The sequence below is a fragment of the Bos indicus genome, chromosome 23 (assembly GCF_029378745.1).
Source record: "Bos indicus isolate NIAB-ARS_2022 breed Sahiwal x Tharparkar chromosome 23, NIAB-ARS_B.indTharparkar_mat_pri_1.0, whole genome shotgun sequence".
NCBI classification, from domain to species: domain Eukaryota; kingdom Metazoa; phylum Chordata; class Mammalia; order Artiodactyla; family Bovidae; genus Bos; species Bos indicus.
Genome location: NC_091782.1, coordinates 32,469,647 through 32,489,369, shown reverse-complemented (window position 1 = coordinate 32,489,369; position 19,723 = coordinate 32,469,647). Strand labels below are relative to the sequence as shown.

General features: G+C 42.2%; 2 protein-coding genes across 6 annotated transcripts in view; both read left to right on the top strand.

Moving 5' to 3' along the window:
- Nucleotides 1-2,808: 2,808 nt before the first annotated feature.
- On the top strand, nucleotides 2,809-6,390 carry NKAPL (NFKB activating protein like). The gene is made up of 2 exons (XM_019985277.2): nucleotides 2,809-4,175; nucleotides 4,481-6,390. The coding sequence occupies exon 1, from the start codon at nucleotides 2,896-2,898 to the stop codon at nucleotides 4,093-4,095; it is 1,200 nt and encodes a 399-aa protein (XP_019840836.1). The 5' UTR covers nucleotides 2,809-2,895; the 3' UTR covers nucleotides 4,096-4,175; nucleotides 4,481-6,390.
- Nucleotides 6,391-10,449: 4,059 nt separating this feature from the next.
- Nucleotides 10,450-19,723, top strand: part of ZSCAN26 (zinc finger and SCAN domain containing 26) — an 11,263-nt gene continuing 1,989 nt past the window's right edge. The window contains exons 1-4 of one of the 5 annotated variants that reach the window (XM_070777528.1): nucleotides 10,455-10,559; nucleotides 12,854-13,795; nucleotides 15,461-15,942; nucleotides 16,252-16,369. In XM_070777528.1, the coding sequence (XP_070633629.1) occupies nucleotides 15,523-15,942; nucleotides 16,252-16,369 (538 nt within the window). In that variant the 5' untranslated portion in view covers nucleotides 10,455-10,559; nucleotides 12,854-13,795; nucleotides 15,461-15,522. The other 4 variants (XM_019985267.2, XM_019985268.2, XM_019985265.2 and 1 more) reach the window with 4 other exon arrangements.

Genomic DNA, 19,723 nt, shown 5'->3' with positions numbered 1-19,723 from the left:
TTATCCATTGTGATATGTATGGTGAAATACATGTGACAATTCATTTTTAATACTCCCTCCTATTTGCCAGTTTCTAAGGCAGCATAGAGTCCCTTGGACTGCAAGGAAATCAAACCAGTTAATCCTAAAGGAAATCAGTCCTGAATATTCATTGGAAGGGATGGATGCTGAAGCTGAAACTCCAATACTTTGGCCACCTAATGCAATGAACTGAATCCTTGGAAAAGACCCTGATGCTGGGAATGATTGAAGGTGGGAGGAAAAGGGGATGGCAGAGAATGAGATGGCTGGATAGCATCATGGAGTTGATGGACATGAGTTTAAGCAAGCTCTGGGAGTTGGTGAAGGACAGGGAAGCCTGGCGTGCTGCTGTCCATGGGGTCACAAAGAGTTGGACACAACTGAGCGACTGAACTGAAGAAATCATATTTTATGGCAGAGCACCATGCCAGTCCTTATCCCCTAAAATCACATTACTAAAATTCTACTTGGATCAAATGACCTAACTTGGTTCTGTTTAATTTCTCCATTTTATTCGTTGACCCTAGCATCAGGAAAACACCATTGCTAAGTTCTGTCAGCAGTGGCCACAGGACTGGAAAAGGTCAGTTTTCATTCCAATCCCAAAGAAAGGCAATGCCAAAGAATGCTCAAACTACCGCACAATTGCACTCATCTCACACGCAAGTAAAGTAATGCTCAAAATTCTCCAAGCCAGGCTGCAGCAATATGTGAACTGTGAACTTCCAGATGTTCAAGCTGGTTTTAGAAAAGGCAGAGGAACCAGAGATCAAATTGCCAACATCCGCTGGATCATGGAAAAAGCAAGAGAGTTCCAGAAAAACATCTATTTCTGCTTTATTGACTATGCCAAAGCCTTTGACTGTGTGGATCACAATAAACTGTGGAAAATTCTGAAAGAGATGGGAATACCAGACCACCTGACCTGCCTCTTGAGAAACCTATATGCAGGTCAGGAAGCAACAGTTAGAACTGGACATGGAACAACAGACTGGTTCCAAATAGGAAAAGGAGTACATCAAGGCTATATATTGTCACCCTGCTTATTTAACTTCTATGCAGAGTACATCATGAGAAACACTGGGCTGGAAGAAGCACAAGCTGGAATCAAGATTGCCGGGAGAAATATCAATAACCTCAGATATGCAGATGACACCACCCTTATGACAGAAAGTGAAGAGGAACTAAAAAGCCTCTTGATGAAAGTGAAAAAGGAGAGTGAAAAAGTTGGCTTAAAGCTCAGCATTCAGAAAACGAAGATCATGGCATCCGGTCCCATCACTTCATGGGAAATAGATGGGGAAACAGCGGAAATAGTATCAAACTTTATTTTTTGGGGGCTCCAAAATCACTGCAGATGGTGATTGCAGCCATGAAATTAAAAGACGCTTACTCCTTGGAAGGAAAGTTATGACCAACCTAGATAGTATATTCAAAAGCAGAGATATTACTTTGCCAACAAAGGTCCATCTAGTCAAGGCTATGGTTTTTCCAGTGGTCATGTACGGATGTGAGAGGGACTGTGAAGATAGATGAGCACCAAAGAATTGATGCTTTTGAACTGTGGTGTTAGAGAAGACTCTTGAGATCCCTTGGACTGCAAGGAGATCCAACCAGTCCATCCTAAAGGAGATCAGTCCTGGGTGTTCTTTGGAAGGACTGATGCTGAAGTTGAAACTCCAATACTTCGGCCACCTCATGCAAAGAGTTGACTCATTGGAAAAGACCCTGATGCTGGGAGGGATTGGGGACAGGAGGAGAAGGGGACGACAGAGGATGAGATGGCTGGATGGCATCACCAACTCAATGGACATGAGTCTGAGTCAACTCCGGGAGTTGGTGATGGATAGGGAGGCCTGGCGTGCTGTGCTTCATGGGGTCGCAAAGAGTCGGAGACGACTGAGCGACTGAACTGAACTGAACTGAAGTTCTGTCTTAGCTTTCCTGTCACATTTCAAGTCTGCTAACTGAGCAGGTCAACTTAACTATAGAAAACCAAAATGACGGTAGTGTCTACACATTTTAAGATCGGGGGAAACAATCTTTTGCATGAAATATTTGCCATTTTAGAGAGCGAACAAAATGTATGCAGAGCGTAATTCCCAAACCACAGTTTCTGAAGAGAGCATCTAGGTAAAGAGAGAATCTGGACTGAGTTGGATGCTTCCCTGTGTTTCTGTGAATTTAAGAATACAAATCATAATTCCAGTCTTCACTTAACTCAGGCCAAGCTCAATTTTTTATTTTAAAAGAAGTTCTGGGTTTTGCTTCCAAGTGGGACTTGGTAGTCATTAAAAAACGTATCTCTGCTATGAAAATAGTGGACGAGGTCCTTTTTAAGGGGTAAACAAGAGGAGTGGGAGAAGTGGGGAACCTTCACCAAGGGGTAAAGATAAAGAGAGCCGGAGTGAGAATGGTAGAAGAGAATGGTGTTAAGATGCTTAAAGGCAAATAACCAGGTAGAGAACGGAGTGTTTGAACAGGAGAGGGATTCACTGATGCGAATTCCTCTTCTAAATATTCCCACGGGGCTCAACATGGGACATGTAAATCCCCAAAACAGGCGTTTCCACGCCCTCTTTATCTGCTCTCCAGAAGAGGCCTCCTTGCAGCCTCACCTAAAAACGGACCTTACAGCCCACACTCGGATTAAGATCCTCGCCTAGCAACCGCCGGAAGCGGAAGTCGTGCTCTGGACCGGAAGTCGTGCTCTGGACCGGAAGTCGTGCTCTGGACCGGAAGTCGTGCTCTGGACCGGAAGTCGTGCTCTGGACCGGAAGTCGTGCTCTGGACCGTTGCTAGTGCGCCTGCGTGGGCGAGAATTGCTGGCCAGTGAGGAACTCTGTAATAACCGCCAGTTTGAAAGACCGGCCCATGGCGCCAGTGTTCCAGTCCAGCTACCCAGAGGACACCCCGGGCTCTGGGAGACAGCGACGCAGCTCGTCCAAGAGCCCGCCATCCGCACAGGCCAGACACTCCCCTTGGGTCAGCCGTACTCACTCCCGCGACCGCGAAGGCCTCAGGCCTTCGTGGAGTCGGTCGGGTGTTGGAGCTTCTTACCCCTTTAACCGCCCTGGGTCTCGAGAGCGGCCCCCCGGGCTCCGCAACTACGACTTCTCATCCTCTTCTTTCTCCTGTGGAGGGTACCGTTACCATCAACACCACTATGTGGGCAACAGGCAGTGGGCGGAGGACTGTGAGAAAGAGAAGGAGGAGAGCTATCGCCAGAGGCGGCTGAAAGAGAGAGAAAGGATTGGGGAGTTGGGAGCTCCTGAGGTATGGGGGCTGTCTCCAAAGTTTCCTGAGCCAGATTCTGATGAACACACCCCGGTTGAGGATGAAGAGGTAAAGACCAAGAAGAGCAGCAGTTCAGATTCCAGCTCCGAAGAAAAAAGGAAAAAGGCCGGTCGTTCAAAAAATAAAAAGAAAAGAAAGAAAAAGTCCAAAAGAAAACATAGGACATATTCTGATAATAGTGACAGTGATTCGGACTCCGACACTAATTCCAGCTCTGATGATAAAAGGAGAGTAAAAAAAGTCAAGAAGAAAAAGAAACGCAGAGCTAAAAAGCCCAAGAAAAAGAAGACTAAGAAGACTAAAAAAGAATCCAGTGACTCAAGCTATAAGGATTCAGAAGGGGAGTTGGCAGAAGACGTCTGGATTGAGCAGTCAAAGATTGCAGATAACATGGATCTAATAGGTCCAGAGGCACCTATTATACACACCTCTCAAGATGAGAAACCTTTGAACTATGGCCATGCTCTGCTTCCAGGTGAAGGTGCAGCTATGGCTGAGTATGTAAAAGCCGGAAAGCGTATCCCACGAAGAGGTGAAATTGGGTTGACAAGTGAAGAGATTGCTTCTTTTGAACGCTCAGGTTATGTTATGAGTGGTAGCAGACATCGCAGAATGGAGGCTGTGCGCCTGCGTAAAGAGAATCAGATCTATAGTGCTGATGAGAAGAGAGCCCTTGCATCGTTTAACCAAGAAGAGAGACGGAAGAGAGAAAATAAGATTCTAACTAGTTTCCGAGAGATGGTGTACCGAAAAACAAAAGGAAAAGATGATAAATAAGGACTTTTGTTCCATGGCAGGACTTTCAACAATTTTATATGACCAAAATTAAAAGGCTTTATGGTGCTACTGTACCAACTGTAAGTTCCTTAAGAAAAAGCTGCTTTTTAAAATTTCTTTAACAATTTTGTTAAATTTAACTGAAAAAATTATATGTGTACGTGTTTTTAAAAATATTCAAACACTATAGGAGGAGAGTCAGTAAAATATGGGTCTTCTAGCCCCATCCCTAATCCTTCCCTCCTAAGAAATCTCTTTTTGGTATTTTCTTTATCTATCCATGAGTCCTGTTTAGGTACAAGCATGTGTATTGCAGGATAAAAGTTGGAGCTATTAACCTAAAGGGTTGTTGTTTACCTGTTGTTCTGACTTTTCTCTCTTCCAGGGCTTCATTTCCTCATGGAGACATTCATTTACCCAGGGACAACCAGGAGAACACCACAAAGAACAAAGGATTCAATTGAGTGTATACTTGTGGTTTGCATTTAACAGAGTTAAAAGTTAGTTTTATTGGCTCATTTTCCTCTTCTAGCTTGTTTCCCTTAAATAATAGGCTGCCAAAGCTCCTGAGTTTGGTTATGTATTTCCTGGTCCACTTATGAAGAGGGAAGGAAAATTTTTGTCTTGGCATTCCAAATAAGACTACTGAGACTCAGCCTAATTAGATTAGCTTAGGTCACATGCCCCGCTGCCGCCCTCCCCCCGCCCCATTTCCGGATATATCATTGCCACGAAAAGAGAATGACTTACTCCTGATCTGCCGAGTTGCTCACCTTATGGACTATGGGTAAGGAATGGATACCTGAGTATCCATATTAGAGTAATGTTAGGAAGGCAGGGGTAGGCAACCAACAGGTGCCCACTACAGTTCTGAATGACTTTTTAAAAAAATATAGTACATGTGCTGAAAGCCAACATTTTTTTGAAAAACTTGGCTTTGACTGTCAGAAGCCAAGGACCTCATTGAAAGAGTCCTGGGGTTTACCCATAAAAATAGACATTAGAAAGATAACGATCCAGAGTGCTTGGGTATTCCAACGAGTAGATTAGGTGCCAGCTAGACTAGGAAGAGAAAGAGCAAAAGGAGGAGGTATAAAGAGATGGTTGGTAGAGCTCATGAAATGATCAGATCAGGAAGGACCATGTGGACAAGAGAGTTAACCTGGAGACACTGGTTAGCACCAGTGCTGGAAAGACATTTAGAGCAAGCTGCACTTGTGGTCTGTGATAAGACCTTTATTGTCATCTAGTGATATCTGACCAAACTTAGACTTTCAGTACAAATGAAAACTATCTAATTTGGATAAGCCCCTTTTCAAGCCACAAGACCCTGGAAAGACCACAGAGCTGAAAGTGAAAGGATGTGGCTCTAGAATCTGGCAGGGCAGAGTTGATGTAGAGAGGAACTTTTACCCTGGATCACACTAGCTTGACAGTGGATCACACTAGCTTGAGATTTTCCCAAAGAGAGTTGAGTGAAAGCCCTCTTGTTAGGTATGTACATTTCCATTTATACCACACTATACAGAAGAATCTACATAGCTTGGAGATATTTTATATCAATGCATATAAATAGATCTTTTTAATGACTATAGTATTCCAGTCTATGGATGAACCATATTATATCTGATGTTTAGGATGTTTTTTGTATTTTGCTATTATACAACACTTGTAGTGAAAATCTTTGTGGATGTATGAGGGTTATCATCTGTAGCATGCTCATCTAAAAATAGAATTAATTATTGGGCAAAAAAGAATGCTTTGTGTCATCTAAAAATGGCCACCTAGAAGTGGAATTATTGGATCATAGGGAAGGTATTTACTAATATAAGTGCTTTCCATGTACTAGGCAATATAGCAGATACTAGGGATAAACCAAAAAGCAAATTAAGCTTGATACCTGCCATCATAGAATTTTACATGCTAACTTGGGGAGACAGACTTTAAATAGTTAATAGACAAATAATTATAAATTGTAGTATGCTATGAAGAAAAGAAGGGGCTAGAGCCAGAAATGGTGGATGTTTTTGGTAGAGCGGTCAAAGTCTAAGAATATTACATTTAACCTTAAAGTGCTTTTAATAGCCATTGTAACATTGCTTTCCAAAGAGGATGCACTGGTTTATACACTCACCTGCTAATATTGTATTTCTAAACCTTTTGAATCTGAATCTTTGCCAATCTGATAGGTGATAATGGCATTTCACTTTTATTTAAGAGTATGGTTGAGTATGTATAATAATTGTAATTCTTTTGTGTGTGTGAATTATCCACATTATATATTTGTGTATTTTCCTATTGAGTTTCTGATCTTTTTCTTATTGATCATAAGAACTCTTCAAATAATAAATAAATCAGTTCTTTATTACAGAACTTGAAGATACTTTCCCCTTATTTGACTTTTGAATTGCTTTTTTGGGAAACACTTGATCATATTGCCCTTTAAGCCCTAAAGACTCTAGTAGCCATTCAGTGAATTGTCTTTCTTACGTGAGGAAAGGATGTAGCTCAGAAACTGTGGCTCCTAAGTAAACCAAGGTAAGACTGGTGGACTTCTGTCCCTCTCTCTTTTGGCTGCACCAGGCTGCATACAGGATCTTATTTCCCTCTGCACTGGAAGCCTGGTGTCCTGACCCATGGATCCCTTGGGAATTCCTCATCTCTTTGCTCTTAACCTAATAAATTCAGCTGCATTTTTATGAAGATACTTATGAAGTTTTACTATCAAGCATGAGGGAGGTTTTTTGGTTTGAGATATGTGTATGTGTGTGTTTTTCCATATAAAGGAAGTATCCATCTATTCCTCTTTTATTAGGAGTTTCCCCATTTATTCAGAAATGTTTGTTGAATTTTATTAAATGACGTTTTAGCATTTGTAGTTATTAGTCTATTAATATGCTGGTTTTAAAGTTACGGATTTCCTAGAATTAAATTATGTGTTGTTTATTAGATTCATTTGGAAGTTTTTGATTATTTAAAACAATGATTGACTACAAATTTTTCTATGCCATAATTCACAGTAATGAATGAGTATGGGTGGAAGCAGAGAGAATAGTGGAAAGAATCATTACAAAAAGATACTTGTATCTCATGGCTATAATGCAGTAGTGCCTCTACTGATCATATAGAAAAGGAAGCTTTTATTTTAAACATCATGGACCTGGACCTCTGATGGAAACATATAGATGACCATTTTGTTTACAGAAATGAGGATAATCTTAGAAAATGAAAATCGCAAGTTCAAAAATTGATTTGTATTATTAGTGAAATGTAGCTCTGTCTTGGTAAAAATGGTATTTTGATTTATTCTCACTTTATCTACCTGTACCGCTTCCAAAAAATACAGCCTACTTAAAAATGCACACCTTGAATTCTTTTAAAAAAGCTCTTTGTCTAGCTTCATTGTGTTTTTATTTTCATGATATCCAATGCAATGACAATAATCTCAGCCTTGATAATATGGGTGACATTTAAGCCAACCATGGTAGGGAGTTTGAAAGTGGGAATGAATGAATTAGGATATATTTGCTTCCTTTTAAAATTGAAATTTATGTTTACCTCTTGTATAATTTTTTTGAGGGAAAGCTCTTGAAAAAAATGAGATATGCATTTTCCTCTCAGGACAGAATTATTAACTTTTAATTAGTAAAATATTCGCATTGATTGGATTTGTTAGCCTAAGGAAGTTTTTAAGTATATACATTTTACTTTAACTTTTTTTTTAAGTTAAACTTTTAAAAGATATTTTTAAGTTTTTGAGACACAAGGGGAAAAAGAACTCTGTTGATAATGGAGTTTTTTTTCTGTTATGATAATTTCAGGCTTGAAACAATATGAATTGTGTGATAAAACAATGTTTAGTAAGATATATGTTTCAAAATTAACCAACTGATTAAACCAGTTTGTTCAGATTTTTTAAAGGGTTTATTTTGTTCACAGATAATAAAAATACAGTTTATGATGATGTGGGCAAGAGAGGGAATACTTCTATTTTCTTTGGCAGAATTTATTTTGGTAGTGACACCACCCTACCCCTCCCCCCTTCACATATTTTGCAGAGAATAATGGTTGATTATTCTCTCCCATGGTAATAGACTGTAATTGAGGAGGACCCTATGGGATCTTCCTGGTACAAACACCTCCCTCCTATCCTCTGCTGTAGCTCCTCTCTGATGTACATAGATAATAGTATCTGATGCACTCTCCTGGGTTGTCTTACAGATGCTAACATTACCACCAAATGAAAGAAATGAAATACTTGATGATCATGCCTCTAGACCTACAGTCCCAAAGTACCAATAAGGTGACTCAGACTGCCTTATTTGCCTGGTTAAAGAATCTGCCTGCAACGCAGGAGACTGGGTTTGGATCCCTGGATCGGGTAGATTCCCTGGAGAAGGGTATGGCTACCCACCCCAGTTATTCTTGCCTGGAGAATTTCATGGACAACTTAACCTAAGTAGTAGTAATGTTAACCACTCTGTTACCTCAACACCAACCAATCAGAGAACTGTGCAAGAGCTGATCAGGTTCCTGACAACCCTGCCTCCCTCACCTGACTTTTATTTTATTTTATTTGCACATCCCTTGAATTTAATTCTAACACCACATCTCAGAAAGTCAAATTGTGTTTTTCATATGTCCTCAGTATAGGCAACATCAGTGTCTTTCTGGGTGTTCCCTTCATGGTTCTTACAGCTGGGAGAGAGGTTCTCTTCTACATGCTTTAGACTGATTCTTTGAAGAGGGGTGGTGGTTTAGTCACTGAGTCATGTCAGACTCTTTGTGACCCCATGGACTGTAGCCTGTCAGGCTCCTCTGGCCCTGGGATTCTCCAGGCAAGAATACTGGAGTGGGTTGCCATTTCCTTCTCTACCTCACCTGACCCTTAAAAAATGCTTTGGTGAAACCCTTTGAGGAGTTGGGGGTATTTTTGAGCACACACCAGAAGTTTTCCTTGCTTGGTCCTGCAATAAACCTCGCTGCTCCACAACGCCCACATTTTGGTTTCTTTGGCCTACTGCATCTGGCACACAACCTTGCGTTTGGTAACATTCCTTAAGTTTTTGTTACCTTAAACCTTGCAAATATACATTCATTGTATATTTGCATATGTACATACATACATGTTCAACTTAAAAATACTTTTATTTTTGCCACTGTATTTGATAATTTTTTTAATTGGGGAGAATGGTAAAATATGTGTCCGTGTCTTAATTAGGTGAGTGAGCAAAGTGGAATACTGGCTGTGATAACACTAAAGTGAGCTGGCCTGTTTCCGTGCCTGTATATGTGTGCTCTGGAGAAGGCAATGGCACCCCACTCCAGTACTCTTGCCCGGAGAGTCCCATGAATGGAGGAGCCTGGTGGGCTGCAGTCCATGGGGTCGGGAAGAGTCGGACACGACTGAGTGACTTCACTTTCACTTTTCACTTTCATGCATTGGAGAAGAAAATGGCAACCCACTCCAGTGTTCTTACCTGGAGAATCTCAGGGACAGGGGAGCCTGGTGGCTGCCGTCTGTGGGGTCACACAGAGTCGGACACAACTGAAGTGACTTAGCATAGCATAGCATATGTGTGCTCAGTCATGTCCAACTCTTTGCAACCCCATGGACTAAGGCCCACCAGGTTCCTCTGTCCCTGGGATTTCCCAGGCAAGAATACTGGAGTGGGTTGCCATCTCCTACTCCAGAGGATCTTCCCAACCTAAGGATCAAACTTGTGCCTCTGAAGTCTTCTGCATTAGCAGGGGGATTACCGCTAAGGTTGGTGATGGATAGGGAAGCCTGGGTGCGGCAGTCCATGGGATCGCAAAGAGTTGGACACGACTAAGCGACTGAACTGAACTGAGGGCAACCTGCTACTCCTAAGTCGGCTTCAGTCGTGTCCGATTCTGTGCGACCCCATAGAGGGCAGCCCACCAGGCTCCCCCGTCCCTGGGATTCTCCAGGCAAGAACACTGGAGTGGGTTGCCATTGCCTTCTCCAATGCGTGAAAGTGAAAAGTGAAAGTGAAGTCACTCAGTCGTGTCCGACTCTGCGACCCCATGGACTGCAGCCCACCAGGCTCCTCAGTCCATGAGATTTTCTAGGCAAGAGTACTGGAGTGGCTTGCCATTGCCTTCTCCGGAGGGCAACCTGGAAAGCCCCCAAATACGCAAGGTTTCACCAATTTGCGTGTCATCTACATGAATGAAATAAATTTCGGGTTAAAAATTTAAGAAACCTAAAAACACACCTGGACGCCCCTCCCAGCCTCTGGACTTGGAGACCGGAGACCGCTCAACCAACTAGCCTGAATTTGGCCTCCTCTTGGGAGGCGGGAGCAGGAGGCCATCGAGCCGCAGTCCTCCAGTATTCCTAGAGCGACCGTCAAGTGCGCCGCGGAGCGAGAGCGGCCGCCCAGTAAAGAGCTAACAAGCTGCTTGAAAGCTTTTGGCTTTTCCCGTGGGTCCTTGGAGGGGTGAGTGGTGATTGTGCTCCATTTTGGGGAGTAACTGCGGCCCGTGGGCTGGGAAGCAGCTGATTTCCTTGGAGGTGCGGAGAAGCCTTACCCCATGGAGGAGACTTGTGGACTCTGAGTGGGCGAGGACAGGAGATGTTAATCTTGGGGCCTAGGAGAGGAATGATGCTGTGGATCTTGTTCTAGAGGCACAATCTTCTGCATGTGTGTATATATATATATTCTATCCACTGAGCTCAATTTTAAATATGTATAAAGTTAAGCCTTAGAAGGTGACTTTTGAGCAAAAGCCTGAGAGAGGTTTAAAAAACCTACGTGGCCTTTGCGGACACGAGTTTTCTAGTAAGGGGCAACAGCAGATGCAAAGGCGCTAAAGCAGGAGCTTGCTTATCATACTCGAGGAGTAGCTGGGAGCCCAGAGTGGTTAGAGCACAGTCAACAAGGGGAAAGTGTGTAGAAAATGCTGTCAGAGAGATGGGGGTGGGAGGAGGCCTGTAGAAAAAGTGGGTATTGTGTAAGGAATTTGTTCATTTCTTGATGTGGAAGGAGTATTCGGAAGGTTTTGAGCAAAGGAAAAACACCTGACAGGTTTTTAAGCATCTACAGCCGGGAACTCGAGATGAAACCAGACTGGAGGGCAAGACTGGAATCGGGTGACTGGAGGCAGGAAAAACGCTGATTTCTCAGCTTGAAGGCTGTCAGGCAAGTGACTTCTCTTATTGGGGGAAAGCCTTTTTGTTCTATCCTGGCTTTCACCCGATTGGATGAAGTCCACTTACATAAATGAAAGCCATCTGCTTTACTCAGTCGACTCCTTTAAATGTTAATCTCATCTGAAACACCCTCACAGAAACACCCACTGTAATGTTTGGCTAAATATCTGGGTACCTGATGGTGCAGTCAAGTTGTCAAATAAAATTCACCATCATAGTACCAAACTGTTTTCTGGCTAACCATCATTACTTTCATGGACATTTTTTCACTTCTTTTAAGAATACAGTTGACCCTTAAACAACATGGGTTAGCGGCCCATAGTGAAGTCAGAAATCCAACTATAACTTTACAGTCTGCTCTGTCTACTCACAGGGCCACATTGCAGATTTGGCCTATTTGAAAAAAAAGAAATCCATGTATAAGTGGACCCATGTAGTTCACTCTCCTGTTGTTTAAGGGTCAGCTGCAGCAGCATTGGCGTTTTGGATTGTAAATCCTGTTTTGACAAATAAGTATCAGCTGGGAGTGATACTATATAACAGCGAACTGAATTTGGAACCTAACTGGACACAGCCACTGAGTGAGTGAGCCTTATTCATGCTGATTCAGAAGTGTGTGCCAACAATTGGCAGATACTATTTCACTTATCTCTAGAGTCACTCAAGAGTCATCAAAATCAAGAGTCTCCACACACCAAGAGCCTGTTCAAAAGATTGATGGTATAATTCTCTGAGTTTTTTTTTTTTTAAGGTTGTGTTGGGTCTTCATTGCTGGGCATGGGGGGTACTCTGCATTGCAGTGCATGGGGTTCTCACGGAGGTGGTTTCTCTTGTTATGAGCACAGGCTCAAGGGTACATGGGCTTCAGTAGTGCAGCTTTTGGGCTCAATAGTTGCCGTTCCTGGGCCCCAGAGCACAGGCTCAACAGTTGTGGGACACAGGCTTAGTTGCTCTGAGGCGTGTGGGATCTTCCCAGACCAGGGATTGAACCCTTGTCTCCTGCATTGGCAGGCAGTTTCTTAACCACTGAGCCACCAGGAAGCCTCTCTGAGTTCATCTTGACATGTTGCGTTTGATAGGCTTTTGTAAGGTGTCCAGGAACCAGATAGCCAGAAGAAAAATCTGTCACTCTTGAGAGGTCTGGGCAGAAAAATAAGGAAATCATTGGCATAAAGATGGTACATAACATACCTGTCCTGTATGTTACCCTCTCCTAGCTTAGGTCCTATTTCTCTTTTTCCTTTCAATGTCCTGTTTTTTGAAAGAGTAATTTTTGCTTGTGCCATTTTTCTCATTTTCCTGTGGCTGGGTGACTGTTCTCCCTATCCAATGACCAGAATTGCCTTTACAGAGGTTGCAGTGACCTCTGTTTGTTTGTTTTAAATAATATTTATTTAAGTATTTATGGCTCTGCTGGGTCTTAGTTGTGACATGCTGGATCTTCTAGATGTGGCATGTGGGATCTAGTTCTCTGACCAGGGATTGAACTCGGGACCCCTGCATTTGTTGCAAAGAGTCTTGGCTGCTGGACTGTCAGGGAAGTCACTGACTTTTTTTTGTTTTTGTTTGTATGTTTTTTAGAAATACTAATAGAAATACTAATCATCTGGGCTCCCCAGATGATTCAGCAGTAAAGAATTCACCTGCAGTGCAGGAGATGCAAGAGACATGGGTTCGATTCCTGGGTCAGGAAGATCCTCTGGAGGGAGGACGTGGCAGCCCGCTTCAGTGTTCTTGCCTGGAAAATCCTGTGGACAGAGAAGCCTGGCGGTCTACAGTCCATAGGGTTGCAAAAAGTCGGATGCTACTGAGCACAGTATAGTTATGGACAAGGAGACATGGAAAGTTTTGGGGTTTTCTGTTTGTTTTGGTTTTAATTTTTGGCTGTGGATGTGTCTTCATTGCTGCGTGCAAGGCTTTCTCTAGTTGCAGTGAGTGAGGACTACTCTCCAGTTGAGATGCCCTCATTTACCTCAAAACATGTCTCTGAATTAGGTATTATCTTCATTTTACAAATGAGTAAACAGTGTAGTGACAGAATTGGATGGAATGCAGGCCCCTTGTCTCCTGGATTCTACTGTCTTTGTTTTTCTACCTTCCTGCTTGTTCCTTCTTCTCTTGCTTACACGTAGGTGTTTCCCAGGTTCCAGCCCCACTCACCCTTTTCCCAGCTATAACTAACAACTACCCTGAACATGTGAGGTTTTCCAACAGCTCTGCGCTCAGGTTTTTCTCTGTCTGGAAAACCCTTTCTGTATTTTCTTGTCTGACTTTCACATGTCTTTTACGAGTCAGAAGGGCTCACCTTCAAGAGGCCTTTTCTGACCTGCTAACAGGGATTAAGTGTCTTACCACTGAGCTCTGCTAGCATCCTGTGTCTACCTTCACCGTGGCACTTAATACATGCAACTGTAATTGCTTATTTACTTGATTTCTTGTGGGGCAGAGAGCTATAGAGGCCAGAGGTTATTTCATCTCTGTATCTCCAGCAACTAAGAGTGTGGCACCTAGACAATAAATGAGGTAAGTTGTGAATATCCTTATGTTCTTTTAGTTAATTCTGATACTGGCTTTAATGAATGAACATACAAACAGTTTTGTTCATTTTGTGTCTTTTGTCTCCCTCTCAACATTTGGAGAATTTTCAAATCTAGTGAAAAGTTGTAAGAATAGTATGGTCAACACTATAAACCCCACATATAGCAGCTCTTGTCAACTTCCTGCTACGTTTGTGTTTTTTCTCTCTCCCTCTCTCCTCATACCTCTCCACAGACTCCCCTTTTCTTGCAACATTTGAAAATAAGTTTTAGTACCGTCTCCTGAGAATAAGGCTATTCTCTTACATGACCACAAAACTGTATCCCACCCGAGGAGACTCTCAGGTCTGCACACTTCTTCTGTAAAGGGCCAGAATAGCTGAGCTTTGCAGGTGCTGCAGTCTCTGTGGTAACTCCAGTTGACCCTTGAACAAAAGGGTTTGGACTACATGGGTCCACTTATACGTGGGTTTTTTCAGTGCATATAGTACATGTATTTTCATTTTGCAGATCTTTAAGTGGGGGAAAGTTTGTGTTTGGTTAAAGATCATGTGGAGTCAAAAGAACTAGAGTTTGAGTCCTGATCCTGTTGAAGCTGTTTTAGCTTCCTACCCTTGCTCATCTATCAGTTCCTTTGTTTTTGCAGCAGAGATAGTAAGTAGCACACAGATTTTGGATTTTTGACTGAGCAGGGGTCAGTGCCCCAATGTTCAAGTCCTCAGTCCTGCTAGTGTATTTCTGAAAGCAGATGTAAACACTATCTACTAAATGGGTTTGGCTGTATTTCAACAAGAAAAAAATCAATCTTCCCTGTTGGCTCGGTGGGTAAAGAGTCTGCCTTTAATGTGGGAGACTCGGGTTCAATCCCTGCAGAGTCAGACATGACTGTGCACCTAAGCAGCAGCAGTATTCTGGTAAAACTTTAAGTACAAATACAGCCTTTGGGCTCTATTTGGTTTGCCTATATATTATTCAGATTTCTGAATTCTTCAAAACATTTGTATATTTTTTTTATTCAAGAGCAAATTTCACTTGTTACGTTTTGCTGTATCTCTTTAGTCTAGAGAAATACCTTTCCCACACTCACTCTTTATTTTCATGAAATTGATGTTTTGAAAAGTGCATACCTCTTGTAGATAAGCTGCATTCTGGACATTCTAGATTTATCTGAAAGTTTCCTCATTATTAGATTCGTGTTAAACACATCTAGTAAAAATGCTGCATACGTGATTAAGGCACAAGGTCAGTTATCTTACTGTTGGTGTTGCTAGGTTTCATTTGACTGCCGGATAGCGCCATTCTTCCCTTTGTAATTCATAAGCAATCAGCGTGGTGATTCTTTGAGGCTGAGATTATCCTTTCCCCTTACTGCTTTTTACCCAATGATTTCACCCATTTGTGGTCCTTGATTGAATCAGTTATTTCATCAAGGGCTACAGAATGGTGATTTTTCAAATCTGTTATTTATGCTGTTAGCTGGCGATCTTCTGTAAAACAGTCTTCTCATTTTGTATGGTTGTTTCAGAGAGAGAGAAGAAATGGATAGTAATTATTGGAAATGTATAAATCCAACAAAGGGGTATTTCTATTGCAGTTATTATCATTACTACTACTATTACTGTTTCTGTGATTCTTGTTATTACATTTTCAGGGGTATCCCTGAGGAGGCAGTCAAAAGAAAGTTGCCCCAAATAGAGCAGTCTGAAGGTGGGGATGGCGATAGCATGGGGAACCGTTCCTTCCCTGGCTCCTGTGAACCTGAAGAAGGAGGGGCTTCAGGTGGTAAAGGAGGATCACCTCTCTGCTCGGGAACAGGGAGTCAAGCTTCAGGGAAACGGCACAGGCTTCAGGCAGGAGCCCCTGTGTAAGCGGTTCAGGCAGTTGCGCTATGAAGAGACCACAGGACCTCGAGAGGCCCTGAGCCGGCTCCGGGAACTCTGCCGACAATGGCTACAGCCTGAGACCCACACCAAGGAGCAGATCCTGGAGCTGCTGGTGCTGGAGCAGTTCCTGACCATCCTGCCTGAGGAGCTTCAGGCCCGGTTGCGGGAGCATCACCTGGAGAGCGGGGAAGATGCGGTGGTTTTCCTGGAGGATTTGCAGCTGGAGCTGGGAGGAACAGGACAACAGGAGGTAAGGGTCAGGTGTCCCCCTTTGCAAGAAAGCAGGAGTTGACACACTGGGCCAGAGCTGTAGCCATGACTTCAGCAGTGGAAGAACTGCTCAGCTTGGGTTCCGTTTCTTTGTAGTCTGGTTGTTTCTTGCTGAAGCTCTTACCTCAGCCACCCTGCCTCTGCTGGGAGGAAACTGAATGTACTCCAGGCTCTCCAGCCTCTTTTCTTTGCCTTTCTGTGGTTTCTCTTCACTTCCTTTTCTAAACATTGAAGTGTTTTTCTGAACAGCAGTTTCCGCCTAAACCCACGTGTACCTAATCATCCCTAGGACCCAAACCAGGCAAAGAAACAGGAAGTGCTCATGGAGAAGACAGCCCCTGGAAAAGCCACGCCAGAGCGGCAGGTCCAACCTGAAGGTGACGTTCCACAGCCCGAGAGAGAGAAGGGTAAGAAGACTGCATCTTCGCATGTGAGATTTGTGGTTCTGCCTGGAGGCCTTGCTCGGCACCCTTGGCATTTTACTTTTTTGTTTTTGTTTTGAGTCAGGTTTATTGAGGTTAGTTTACATGCACTAAAATTCACTCTTTGTAAGTGTACAGGCCAATGAGTTTTCACAAACATGAAATAATGACAGTTGTCTAATCATCACCACAATCAAGACAGAGAAGTTTCCATCGCCCCAGACATTTCCTTTTTCCCTAACCCTTGTTTCTGTTTTTGAGTGTTTCTAGTTTGGTTTTTTCTGTTTAATTAAAACTGAATCCTTCTCCTGTGTGAACCTTTACCTTCCTCTTCTCCCCATTACTGGGGGGTGGGGGTGTGAATTAAAAAGGAGTGCTTGTTTCTCTCCCAAGGGAAAGAATGGCAGCCACATGATTCACTGCTTATTTTTTCTTACCACCTTTCAGTTATTGTAAATGACTACTGCCTTTTATTTCTAAATGTTGTCTGGATTTTCTTTTGTTTTTTTCTTTTTGCTCTAGACTCTGAAATCTCTCTTTCTAATATTTATCCCTTTCATTCTTCTTCTCCTCTTTCCAGTCTGGTACAAGCCCTGTTTCTCTTTTTTGTTTTACCGTCTCTCATCTTGGTGCTTCCGCTAAAGTTAAATTACCTCTTGTTCATTCTCCACCATTTAAACACATTCATTACTGTTGCTCCCCTCCTTGAAGACCTTCAATGAACTAAGAAACAACCCATCACCTTCAGTCACTCCCAATAGCTCCTAACAGAAGCCTCACCTAGCATATTCTGGCACTTGCAGACCTTGCAGCCTCGTATTCCCTGACATAATCAGCTTGCTTCAGTTTGCTGGAGACTTTTCATTCCAACTATTCCATGTGCTGGGAAACCCCTCATTCCCAGACACACTGGGACAATTAGTCATCCTTGGTTCCATCAGCTCTTACGTGTGTTTCTCCTCATGCTGAGTCCCTTTCCCGCCTTGTCTGTCTGGAATACTTTTTCCTCACTCTCGCTGGCTAATTCCTACTCCTCCTTCACAGCTAGCTTAGATATCACTTTCTCTGTCCTTCCTAAATCCCCCCAAGTCTAGATCAGTTTCCCCACCTCTGCTGCTAAAGCTACCATAGAACTGATCATATTATATTAGAATTGCTGGTTTACTTCTCTTTTTCTCCTGCCAGAACCAAAGGACAGGGCTTTGTTTTGTCTCCTGAGTCTGCTACCATCCCGCGCCTAGAGTAGACCTTCAGTATATATCTATTTGATGCATGGCTGATTTCAATTGTAAAGCCTTCTTTTACTTACTACCTGGTTCCCCTGTGCAGTTTCTGAGTATACTTCAGAATTCCTCTTCTTCTGGAAGCTTTCTGAGTAAAGCAGCCAAAAGAGACAGGCCTACTTTTTCTAAACAGCCTTGCAGAAATGAATTTATGCCATGTAATCAATGATGGGTATATATTTTAAATATAAAAAGTAGATTTAACAACAGTAGATTCTTGAAATTGTTCCTTACTTTCTAGATCTGTTGAAAAATGTTATTTTACACTCAGAGTTCAGGTTGTTTTTCAGTTTGGGAGGCCCCTGCATTCCCTTTTAGTTGTGTGTGTCATTCTGTCCTCATGGAAAAGGCTGTTCTCTCACTCCCTCCCCGTGGGGGCTATTCATCCTCTTGCCAAAGGCCTTTACACCCGATCAGGTTTCTCGTGTTTCTACTCTGCCTCCCCAACATGTGCTTTTACTCTCTCTGATACCTCCTCCCCCCACCCTTCATTTTCACTTTCTCACTGACTCTCACTTTTGAAATGTTCTGCTTGCTATCTTTATCTTGCTCACACAGAGTAAGCTTCATTTGTTTGTTATTAGTGCTGTTTAGACTCTCTCTCTTCTATTTTCTCCATCCACTTCTCCTTTTACTCTCATTCTGCTTTCCATCCCATTCATGCTCCTGGACTTCGTGCTCCTATCTGGTATTCCCTCTGACCCTCTCCCTGGTGTCTGAGCTAAGTTTTTATTCAGCAAACATTGTTTATTATCTCTTCTGTGCCACATCTATAAGCAAATGATTAAAGCAATGAACTATAATGGATCTACTGAACCACACAGGAAAGCAGTTTCTGCTGTCCAAGGAGATCAGGAAAGGCTAACACATTTTTGTGGACTTCATGTTACCCTCAAGGTCTTGTGGCCCAGTGTTTTTTTGATTTATTGGTGAGGACATTGAGCCCAGGGGATTTAAATCACCTAAGAAACACAGCTAATCGGTGATAAAATTGGCACCATGTCTGCATGCCTTCATTTCCAGTTCATTTCTTCATTTCTGGTGCTATCCCTTTCTCTTATTTGCCCTGGGTATTTAATTGACCTAGCTTTCTAATTTCCACATGGCAGACCATTATCAAGAACATACAGCTGTCAGCTGTACAGCAAAGTGAATCAGTTATATGTATATCCACACTTAAAAATTTCTTTTATTGGTGTCTAGTTGATTTACAATGTCATGTTAGTCTCAGGGATACAGTTTGGTGAATCAGTTATGCATATTCATATGTCTGTTCTTTTGTGGATTCTTTTCCCACACAGGCCATTACAGAGTAGAGTTCCCTGTGCTATACAGTAGGTCCTTATTTGTTTAATCTCACTTTTAAATACTTCCAATTGTATGTTCTTTTCAGACCCTGCAATTCTATATGCTTTTTCTTCAATTTTGAGACCAGTGATCTCATCATTTTGCCTAAGTTAACTGAAGTTTTTAAAGTAATATAGCCATTATAAATTATTCAAAAACTTAAGTTGTATAATATACTCTTATTTCCTGGTTTTGCCTGGTGGTTGATGTTTTATGGTAATTTATAGAAAACTAGATTAGCAAAAAGTTCTCAAAGATAAAATTATAACAATCATTTTTTTCTTCTGTGTCACTGCCATGTCTGGCACAAACTTTACGTTATTTTCCCACTACTTGTTTATAATTCTGTCTCTCCTTTAAAAAGAGTTCATAAAAAATAAGTTTTTATTCTACTTGATAACCTCAGTGCCTACAGTAATGATTGGCATTTAGGATGGGTTTAGGAAGGAAGGGATGAAGGCAGGAAAATGTTCAGTATTTTCTTCACTGAAGCCATAAGCAGATTTAAAAACAAAAAAGAACATAGAGCCCTGCCCTTTATGACTGTTGACTTGCTTGCTAACTTCTCTCTGTGTGTATTTATGCATATGTATCACATGACTTCAAACCATTTAAAATAAGTCATCTCTCACCATAATCCTCTCAAAGCAGCCACTGAGAAACATTTTCTTATGTATCATTCCATATATGTTATATACAAACACAAACA

What these genes read in the sequence shown, in the direction of transcription:
- NKAPL (XM_019985277.2), top strand. Translation starts at nt 2,896, where the DNA reads ATGGCGCCAGTGTTCCAGTCCAGCTACCCAGAGGACACCCCGGGCTCT.